The 10,142-nt window shown below is 36.7% G+C and overlaps 3 protein-coding genes across 3 annotated transcripts; 1 reads left to right on the plus strand and 2 right to left on the minus strand.

Moving 5' to 3' along the window:
* Positions 1-409: 409 nt before the first annotated feature.
* LOC108050419 (procollagen-lysine,2-oxoglutarate 5-dioxygenase) lies at positions 410-10,133 on the plus strand. Its single transcript, XM_017132101.1, has 10 exons — positions 410-687; positions 1,731-1,816; positions 3,452-3,591; positions 3,652-4,183; positions 4,241-4,494; positions 4,755-4,856; positions 4,911-5,036; positions 8,337-8,463; positions 8,816-9,250; positions 9,575-10,133. The coding sequence occupies exons 1-10, from the start codon at positions 603-605 to the stop codon at positions 9,857-9,859; spliced, it is 2,172 nt and encodes a 723-aa protein (XP_016987590.1). The 5' UTR covers positions 410-602; the 3' UTR covers positions 9,860-10,133.
* On the minus strand, positions 5,414-6,482 carry LOC108050423 (immunoglobulin domain-containing protein oig-4). The gene is made up of 2 exons (XM_017132105.1): positions 5,991-6,482; positions 5,414-5,835 (listed from the first exon to the last, which is right to left on the minus strand). The coding sequence occupies exons 1-2, from the start codon at positions 6,168-6,170 to the stop codon at positions 5,527-5,529; spliced, it is 489 nt and encodes a 162-aa protein (XP_016987594.1). The 5' UTR covers positions 6,171-6,482; the 3' UTR covers positions 5,414-5,526.
* On the minus strand, positions 7,124-8,291 carry LOC108050422 (immunoglobulin domain-containing protein oig-4). The gene is made up of 6 exons (XM_017132104.2): positions 7,968-8,291; positions 7,811-7,914; positions 7,674-7,755; positions 7,545-7,612; positions 7,412-7,487; positions 7,124-7,320 (listed from the first exon to the last, which is right to left on the minus strand). Exons 1-6 carry the CDS (start codon positions 8,056-8,058, stop codon positions 7,238-7,240), a joined length of 504 nt encoding a protein of 167 aa, XP_016987593.1. The 5' UTR covers positions 8,059-8,291; the 3' UTR covers positions 7,124-7,237.
* Positions 10,134-10,142: the final 9 nt, after the last annotated feature.

The raw sequence follows: 10,142 nt of genomic DNA on the forward strand, positions 1-10,142 counted from the left end.
AAACTGTGGGATATTATGGACGTTTTAGTCGAATTTATACGAAAAACACATTTTGATTAAAAATATTTGTTTTTAAATATATTATATTTTGGCCGTTAAGTTTTTCTAAATGACCTTTGAGATATTATTAAGAAATGAATAACATGTTATTCATTTTTTTTCAATTCAAGTATTATGTTGTTTTCGAAATTGTTTTTAGAAAAAACCTAAAAAATAGTTTATACAAGTACATTTCGTAGATAAACCCTCCTATGTAACAATAAATAAAAAAAAAGTTATGTGTGAAAAGTGGGTAAGGCCCATATTCTCCATCAGCTGGTCCACAAAGTCTTGTGGATTTTTTAGGGTATTTCTCCAACACTTGATATTTTCTAACAGCTGAATAGCGGTCACACATTTGTTATTCGCGTTTCTGATTTTCTTGAGGGCGGGACGTTTTCTCGAGGTGCCGAAAGTGTTTTGTTTTCCGAATACTTTTTCAAACAAAAGAAATGCAACTAGTATAACATAAGGTCCTATAGAAAATTTCACCCACCGTTCGCGAGTGCTTGCCTGTGTGAGTGAGTGAGAGAGTACGATAAGTTCCAGCATCTTTTATCAAAATGCAACAACAAAGCGCATTATTTTTGTTGCTGCTGGCTGTGACGTCCCAAGGAGTCAGCGCAGACGCCGAGTCCAATTGGAATGGTTTGTTTTTAAATTCTAACTAGAATGAGTTCATCAGCAGACATAGAAAATTATACTACATTCATATGAGCGGCTTTTGAAGTGCATCCCACTCACGTAGTCCCGCAATACACCGAACAAAATTTTAAATAATATGATTGATATGATATGATGATATGCAATATATAGAAATTTACATACAAATATTAAAAATTAAACAATTTAAAAGTTTTTTTCGATCGTTTTAATTTATTTTGCGGCTGTGTTTATTGACCCTGCCTATTTGTTACCAATATATAGGTATTTTCATTTCAGCCTACCATATCGAATTAATATTACAAGTTTAGATTTCATCTTCATTTAACATTTTCTTAACCATTCAATAAATATGTAAAATCATATTTTAATTTTATATAGTTTTTTTCTGTGTATATGTAATGCATATCTCTGAGAATTTGTTTATGATTCCTGCAGCATCTCACTTCCCCATGCCTTTTAAAACTGTTTTTGTTTTCATTCCGCTTTGATGTTTGCGGTCGTTTAATCTGGAATTGACTAGAACAGATGCAGATACAATTATTCAGATGCACAGAAGATCTAGCAAATTCAAAAGGGTGTTTTTTCCATATTCATAATTTACTCCTATTTAAACCAGCTTAACATGTTGGTTAATTCATATGACCGGTTCATGTTCAACACAAAATAACGGCTTGACAAAACAATGCATATTTAATTTTTTGTCTTTCTAATGTGATCCAATTACCATATTGTATTTATAAAATAAATCATATTAGGTTACAGTAGATCTAACATAAGTTAAACAAATAAATATAACAAAAGATTAAAAATATGACTTATAAAGATTAATGTAAAATAAGAGTTAAAGTGGACTAAATCTTATTTCATAGTTCATATTTTAAGATTGCACAAATTGTGTTATAAATTAACATACGAAAATTGTTATAAATGTACGACTATAACCCATACAATTTTAATTACCATCTATTAATCTGTACCCCAGACACATATCTAAACATTTTGTTTTACTTTTTCCTTCTTCACAGACAGAGTCAAAGTTTTCACTGTGGCCACTGAACCCACTGATGGCTATGCACGATATTATCGATCTTTGAATGTCTACGACATTAAGGTGAGACCCACATTAAGTGTTAAATTCTTATTAATACGATCAATCTAAAAGCAAGGCACGATCTCTTTTACGCTGGAAATCTTAAATCGGGGATGTGGTATATTTTTTATCGTCTTTCGAATAACCGTCAAAAAAGTTATACTTAGTTAGCGGTTGAATATGAAAATGTTATAAATAGTTACCTAGTTTAAAAAGTTTGAGCTCACTAAGACATTTGAAAAAATAGAACAATTTTAATATTATTATGTAAAAATGAAGTCCAAATGAAGTAAAATGTTTAAAGAAAAAAAAATTAGAAAACAACATATCTGCTGGCAAACAATTATAAAATCATTATAATAGTTGTTGTCTTTAACTCATAAAAACATATGTATTAGGTCAGCATTTTAGATTTCTTTGAAAATCAATGTAAAATCAGCACATCAAATACAGTTAGAATTTTTTCACGTCCAAAATTTGCAAACTTTTATAGTTTCCCGAACACTGCTGTCCAACCGTTTCTATGCAAATTTGATTTGATTGTTTTTATTGATGAATTTCTAATTTGACGTCTCCCAGGCAATCAAATCTTAATAAAAATTAGTATATAAACAAGAATATATAATGTATGATAGATAAGACTGATCGGGTATATGCGTGATTTTTGTTTTTGTGTTATTTTAAAGACTCCCGAGACTTGTTCGACGGCTTGGCACACTAAAGCAACATTGTGTTGTTTAAATGTCTGGTTAGTATATAGTCGGCATATGTATCAGTAAATGTATGCCGGTATTCAAGCATCCGGCGTTGGCGTCCGATTTTCTGATGTGGAACACCGAGATTGGCTGGACATTGTGGGGCAACGGCAACATATAGTGAACATATAGTGCACAGATGTTGAAATCACGTAGTCCAGACTGATTCGGTGCAGTTGCCGGGGTAATTAACACAATACATTCTATTTTGTTTCCCAGTCTATTGATAGCTTAGAATATTCTACACCAAGTCGGTGGAAGATTTCGCTTATCAGGTCCAGAATATGTGACACTTTTTTCATATGCCGGCCGGCTAAGAATCTTTTCTATTCAAAAATAAATTCTGAACAACAAAATGTGCTGATAAGCTCGATTTTCCGCCTTTTTGGTGAGCTTAAGCTGATCTCTCCCCTTTGTTTTGATTATTTTTCCATTTTGTATTGTGAGAACTGTGCGACCAAAGTTATTTGATCCCGCCGGCATATTAAGGGTTGGGTCTGGAGTTATATACGGATTTTTAGTATAATATACTTTTCATTCGTTAACAATAAAAAAAAAAGATAATTAACTTGTACTACAACTTAATACAATACTAACATTAATTTACAACTCTATTTATAACTTCCATTCCATTTAATTCGTTAATACTTTAATGTAATTAAATCCTGAAAAAAAAACAAAAATAATGGTATGCAAAAGAAGATACTCGTGGATTTAACTTTCCACTAATAGATCTAGTTAATACCAAACAACCGCTTCATAATAAAATTCATAACAACCTGCTAAGATATGTTATTGTTAAGGTATTTGATAATCCAGTTTGCCACTCGAGATAAAGAGATACAATTCAGATCAGTGGTTAGAATTTTCATTAATATTTAATATATTTAATCTCCAAAAGGGTACTACTCTCGGTCTCGGTGAGGAATGGAAAGGAGGAGATATGCAAAAACCCGGCGGCGGTTTCAAGCTCAATCTTTTGCGTGAAGCCATTGAGCCCTATAAAAATGATCCTGAAATAATAATACTCTTCACAGACAGGTGGGTTTTTTTTTCAAAGAAAACTTTAGAAATCTTTAATGAATAAATCACATTTTTTAGCTACGACGTTATCATTACCGCTTCGCTGGAAGAGATTGCGGAAAAGTTCAAGGAATCGGGAGCAAAGCTGCTCTTCTCGGCCGAGAAATTCTGCTGGCCCGATAAAAGCTTGGCTGATGATTATCCCGAAGTTGAGGGCAAGGCCTCCCGATTCCTCAACTCGGGAGCCTTTATTGGCTTTGCACCACAGGTCTACGAAGTACTGGAGGATCCTATCGAAGATACTGCCGACGATCAGCTGTATTTCACCAAGATATTCCTTGACGAGGCCAAACGCACCAAGCTAGACATGAAGTTGGACACACAGTCCAGGTTATTCCAAAACCTTCATGGAGCCAAAAACGATGTTGAGCTTAAAGTGGATCTGGAGAGCAATCAGGCTGTTCTCCAGAATGTGGACTTTATGACGACGCCGGCCATTATTCATGGGAACGGACTGAGCAAAGTGGATCTGAATGCGTACAGCAATTATTTGGCCAAGACCTTCAACGGCGTTTGTCTGTTTTGCAAGGAAAATCTCTTGGACTTGAATGTGAGTGGTTTTTAATTGGCTTATATACTAAGCGTAATATTTAATTTATTTTCTTAGGAACAAGATCTTCCTGTGATTTCTCTGGCTCTGATTGTCACACAACCCGTGCCCTTCTTCGACCAGTTTCTCGAAGGCATCGAAAAACTAAACTATCCCAAGGAGAACCTGCACTTGCTCATCTACAGCAATGTCCCATTCCACGACGATGACAGCAGGGCATTTGTGAACAAGTATGGCGAGAAGTACGCTTCTGCCAAATACACGCTTTCTACGGATGAATTGGATGAGCGCCAAGGCAGGCAGTTGGCCCTGTAAGTCTTAAAAGTGTTGTGGCTTCAATCTAAACTAATGGCTCATTCCTTCTAAGCATTTATCTATATAAATATTTTAAAGATATAACAGTTAATGAATGGCGTAGACAGAAAAACTAAATTTAGTAAAATGTGTTATCTAAAAATTGAGCTGCATAAGTGTCAAGTTCTATAATTATCAAAGAACAATATTTAAACCATTGTTTTATTGAACATTGTCTAAGAAATAAATAAGGTTCTAATATATGTGGCTTTTCCAGGGACAAGGCTCGAACCCACAACAGTGATTACATATTCTACGTGGACGCAGATGCGCACATTGACGATAGCGAGGTGCTCCGGGAGCTGCTCAAACTAAACAAGTAGGTCAAGGCTTCTGTAACCCGATTTCCCAAATATTAATGTTCCACTTGCAGACAATTTGTAGCGCCGCTTTTCACCAAACACGAAGAGTTATGGAGCAACTTCTGGGGCGCCCTCTCCGAAGGAGGTTACTATGCCAGGTCGCACGACTACGTGGACATTGTAAAGTCCCAAATAATGTAAGTAAAAAAACTATGAGGCAGCCTGGGTACATCCATTTTATTTTTCTATTTGTAAAGGTTGAAAGGTGGTACATATTTTCTAAGAGACTTTTAAATTTCAAAAGGTTATAAAGGTATTCTTGACATTATTTTTTTAAATGGTTCCACATTTAATAAAATAATTATTCATTGTATATTTTATTGTATTTATAAAAAGATAATCAGTTCATTAAGAAAAACAAGCAAATCTTTACGTTCAGTATTATACAAAAAAAATTTATTTGTATTCTAAAAAAACGTGTTTTTGAAATTTTGTTTCTTCAATTTTAAGGACAATAACATTTTCTGTACATTTTTTTTTAAAATTGAAAAACCAAAAATTACAAGAAAAATGCTTAGTTTGGCCCAACATTTTATTTGCAAGTAGTTTGCATATTCTACAAAATGATTTATAAAAATCTTTTGCCAAGAGAAATTAATCTTTTGAACCATACACTGGAAAACACAATCAGTCGAAGGCAATGGAGAAATCTGTCTTGAAACTGCGCCGATCGATAGAGTACATGTTGTCGGCAGTGCACTCGTAGAGTCCGGCGTCCATCTGGGTAGCAGGGTCAATCTCGATCTTCGACTTGACCTTGTCGTCGCCGATGCGCCATTCGTGGACATGCATGTAGAGGTGCTGATAGATCTCCGCTCCGTCCTTGTACCAGGTGATATGAGGTCGGGGATTGCCCTTCGCCACGCACAGAAAGGCAATCTTGTGGCCCAGAACGTACTCGAGGTCAAAGTGTGAGGCTTGCAGGATTTTGGCTCCCTAAGGAGGGCGAAAAAAGAAAGAACTTTGTTGATTTTGTATTTAATTCAGTTTAACCCATATACAAAGGATTATGATCTCGAGGAACTTGACCTACATTACATGCTCTCGAAAGGAAAAAACGTGTAATCTCACATTTTCCGCCCACTACTCACATTATTGTTGTTATAGTACTGATCAGACTCCGGATCGCGATATTTTCCCGTAATTGGCAGACCGATCTGCACCCTGGACTTGGTTCGTCCACGGCCACGCCCTCGGCGCGCTTCGCAAATGGGCGTGGCCAGCATGAGCAGCCCCAAAGCGAGGCAGATGATCAGGCACTTGACCTGCATGACTCTCCGGAAAATGGATATATTGCTGGCGGAGATCGCGGACGCTTTGCTGCTGCTGGTGGCGTTGCTGTGCGAATCTCGTTTGGTGACTGATCCACTCGGTTAGACTCTGCACCACTCTGCTCATCTCATCTAATTTGCCACAATTGTCCGGCGGATTTAATCCGTTTGGGTTGCTCTCGAAATTTGCCGCTCGCGGTTTTTTGTTCTGTGTTGGCTTTCTCATAGCCGCATTTTCATATTTCACTCAATTCCCTGGCTTGATTTGATTTGGACGCTTGCTGATATCGCTCGCCATAGTAGCTCATGGCACCCCTTTCCACATGTCTTGCTGGGATTCGGTCTAGTTTACAGTGACGACAGGTCTGCATATCTTTTTGTTTTATTTGGTAAACCTTATTAAATAATTTTTTAAACTTTTTAACCGTACATTTTTTAAAGACCATTACTAAATCTGGTAATTAAATGTTTATTTATATACCAGTTCGGATTATTAATGTTCTTAACAAAAAAGTTTGTTGTTTTTTTTACCAGATTTCTTTACTAAACTTTGGGAATGATAATATATATTTAAGAATAGCTGAAATAAAATTTATTTAAGTAAATTACAAAGCTACAAATAATTAAGAGACTAGAACTAAATATCTAAAGATAATTAAGTATTGATCCTTATTTCATTTATAGCGATTTCTTTAAAGTTTTGACCCACTGTACCCTATTGAAGGCTAGGGAGTGCTCAACACTTTAGAACCAAAAAGCCTCGGTTTGTCTGGTTTGCTTTCACACATTTTAATAAAATAAATGCAAAAAAATCATTTAAATTGGGTAATTGAGTCAATTTGTCGGCTTTATGCGCACACACACCTACCTTGGCACTCACAGATACACACATTCACTTGGAAAGGTCAGACTCAAATAGATGTACAATTTCCATATTTCGAGACGCAAAAATGTATTTTTAAATATTTTTTATTTAAATATAGGGTTTAAAGTATTTAATAGTTACATTTCAGTTTTACAGGGTCAAAAAGTTCAAAGTGTTTTAAATGGGTAATTGCAAACTTGGCTCAAAAGTTAACCATAACATAGTCCGTGCGAAAACCTCGACGATCGATGGCGTAGATATTGTCAGCTTGACATTCGTAAAACCCTGAAAAAGTAAAATATATTCATAAAAATTAATAAAAATAATTTTATTGAAAGAGTCCTTTGAAGAAAGTATTAAATTTACAAATTCATACCAGCATCCATTTGCGTAGTTGGATCAATTTCCATTTTAGATTTTACGATGTTTGTCTCTATATGAGATTCATGTACCTAGATATACAAAGATCATATCATCAATTCAATTTAAAGCTACATCTTTGTATATACCTGAAAAAATCGGTGCTGGTAGAGTTCCGCTCCATCCTTGAACCAGGTGATGGTGGGTCTTGGGTTGCCTAAAAAACAAATTTCAAAACTTAGTACGTTTTGTTTTTTAAATAAATATTTTATTCCAACCTTGAGCCATGCAGAAGAAAGTAATCTTGCGTCCCAGGGTATAATCCAACTCGAAATGTGATGACTTTATGATCTTTGCTCCCTGGAAAACATAAAATATAAATAAAAAGTCTTTAGTTCATCCTTGGTTCGCTCACGTTCTCATGATCATAGTAGTTTACGGCATCCTGTGATCGATGTTGGATGACCACGGGTTTCTTGCCTGTGTAATTTCGACGCTCCGTCTTTCCCGCCGTACTTCCTGTGATGATATTTGATTTTAAGCTATTGTTTTAGTGCGTTTGGATCACTCACTTTGGGCTTCTATATAGATGAGATCCCCAAATATCAAGAAGCAGAGGCAGAGGAGTACGATCCGATCGAGCTTCCAGATGCCACGAGGCATTATTGTCGAGCCGAGATTCCGATCGCCTACGGTGAATGTTGTTTTCAAACTGCGTTCTCGACATCTGAACAAAACGCTATCCACTCTGTTCTAATCTGAGCGATTTGATTGAATTAAGTGGATTTAGTTGGGGTTTCTGTGTCGGTGCGACGTCACTTTCCATTTTCGCAACACTGTTGCAATTTCGTCGTTGGATATTGCGATCATTCTGGTCTCTGCTTTATCGGTCCCCCTGTTTTGGCTGACTCATTCATCACTTTTATTTTCCCTATTTGCAGTGGAATCTTCAACGTGCCCCATATCACGAGCATTTATTTGGTGAAGAAAACGGCCTTCGATGCCATCACATTCAAGGATAGCGAATTCGATCCCGACATGGCTCTGTGCCAGTCACTTCGAAATGCGGTAAGTTAGAGAATCAAAGCTCCCATATTTTGTAGAAAAAATAAGTTTATAAATTGCACAATGCGAAGTAGATTTTTCCAATTTCGAAAATAATTGGCAAATAATTATTAAAATTACTGTGCATACCTCAAAATGTTGTATGATTTTAGTATGTTAAAATCTTTGGTTAATGAACTATAATAGTATCCTCTGCCAAATTATAGCACGATTGGTGAACTTTGACTATTTACTAATATTTCAAACCCTTAGTTTAGTTAAATTTCAATGGTATTGCAACCATTGTTTGTTAAAAAACAAAAGCGCCAGGACGCCTTTTTTTACTAACTATTAATGTGTCTACTCTTCTCCCCAGGGCGTCTTCATGTACATCAGCAATCTGCGCTCTTTCGGTCACTTGGTCAACGCTGATTACTTCAATAGTACGGTGACACGTCCGGACTTCCATACGCTGTTTACCAACCGCAACGATTGGGCGGAGAAGTACATACACCCAAACTTTTCGCTTCAGCTGAATGCTAGCTACCAGATACCGCAGCCGTGTCCGGATGTCTTTTGGTTCCAGATCGTGACGGACGCGTTCTGCGACGATTTGGTGGCCATCATGGAGGCGCACAACAGCTGGTCCGACGGCAGCAACAGCGACAGCCGGCTGGAGGGCGGATACGAGGCGGTGCCCACGCGGGACATCCACATGAAGCAGGTGGGCCTGGAGCAGCTCTATCTCAAGTTCCTCCAGTTGTACGTGCGCCCACTGCAGGAGCGCGTCTTCACTGGTTACTATCACAATGTAAGTTACAAATTAGTTTTGTACATTTTATCGCTCAGTAAATATAAGTTTAATATAACTTCCTTAAGTGCAACCCTAATTCTTATTTTCTTTAAGACAAAGTTTAATAAAACTTATCTCTATTTAATATTTTTGCCTTGCCTGTGTTTAAGGCACTTTTATTAATTTGTAACTGCAAAATTGTAATTTAATTTATATTATATTATTATTATTGAGGAACGTCTTTTCCTGAATATATTAAATTCTTAATTTTTTGAGCATTTTAAGAAACTATTTAAAAAGAAAACATAATTTAATCGGACCCATTATTCTTATTTTCTACAGCCTCCTCGCTCCCTGATGAACTTCATGGTGCGCTATCGGCCGGATGAGCAGCCTTCACTGCGACCCCACCACGACGCTTCCACGTACACCATTAACATCGCGATGAACCGGGCAGGCATCGACTATGAGGGCGGTGGCTGTCGATTCATCAGATACAACTGCTCCGTGACCGATACGAAGAAGGGTTGGATGCTGATGCACCCGGGTCGACTGACCCACTTCCACGAGGGACTACTCGTGACAAATGGCACCCGCTACATCATGATTTCCTTTATTGATCCGTAGGAGGGGAGCTAGTTAAACTTGTACTCTTTATCAAACTGCCATATCGGCCACTCCAAAGAACTGCATTCTAAGCCCAATGAACGATTTGTGTCGATGGAATTGCGACATCGGCCTTGGGCCTTAAGTTACTGATGATTTTATATACTACTTTGAGATCGACAGCTTTATGGTCCCTCGATGAATCTGTTGCAGCCTTAAGTTAATTGTAAGCTTTTTTTACAAAGTGCAAAGTGTTCAATGTTTGACTAAATAAATTAATTCGTTTATTAATTAAGTAATTTTT

This window comes from Drosophila rhopaloa, unplaced genomic scaffold (assembly GCF_018152115.1).
Source record: "Drosophila rhopaloa isolate 14029-0021.01 unplaced genomic scaffold, ASM1815211v1 contig_163, whole genome shotgun sequence".
NCBI lineage: Eukaryota > Metazoa > Arthropoda > Insecta > Diptera > Drosophilidae > Drosophila > Drosophila rhopaloa.

Bases quoted from the DNA above. Each gene is read 5' to 3' on its own strand.
- LOC108050423 (XM_017132105.1), bottom strand. From the start codon at position 6,170: ATGCAGGTCAAGTGCCTGATCATCTGCCTCGCTTTGGGGCTGCTCATG. The intron at 5,836-5,990 runs GTGAGTAGTGGG...CGCCCTCCTTAG, and splicing joins AGTACTATAACAACAATAAT to GGAGCCAAAATCCTGCAAGC.
- LOC108050419 (XM_017132101.1), top strand. From the start codon at position 603: ATGCAACAACAAAGCGCATTATTTTTGTTGCTGCTGGCTGTGACGTCC. The intron at 5,037-8,336 runs GTAAGTAAAAAA...CCCTATTTGCAG, and splicing joins ATTGTAAAGTCCCAAATAAT to TGGAATCTTCAACGTGCCCC. The intron at 8,464-8,815 runs GTAAGTTAGAGA...TCTTCTCCCCAG, and splicing joins GCCAGTCACTTCGAAATGCG to GGCGTCTTCATGTACATCAG.
- LOC108050422 (XM_017132104.2), bottom strand. From the start codon at position 8,058: ATGCCTCGTGGCATCTGGAAGCTCGATCGGATCGTACTCCTCTGCCTC. The intron at 7,915-7,967 runs GTGAGTGATCCA...ATATCATCACAG, and splicing joins CATCTATATAGAAGCCCAAA to GAAGTACGGCGGGAAAGACG. The intron at 7,321-7,411 runs GTATGAATTTGT...TTACTTTTTCAG, and splicing joins AACTACGCAAATGGATGCTG to GGTTTTACGAATGTCAAGCT.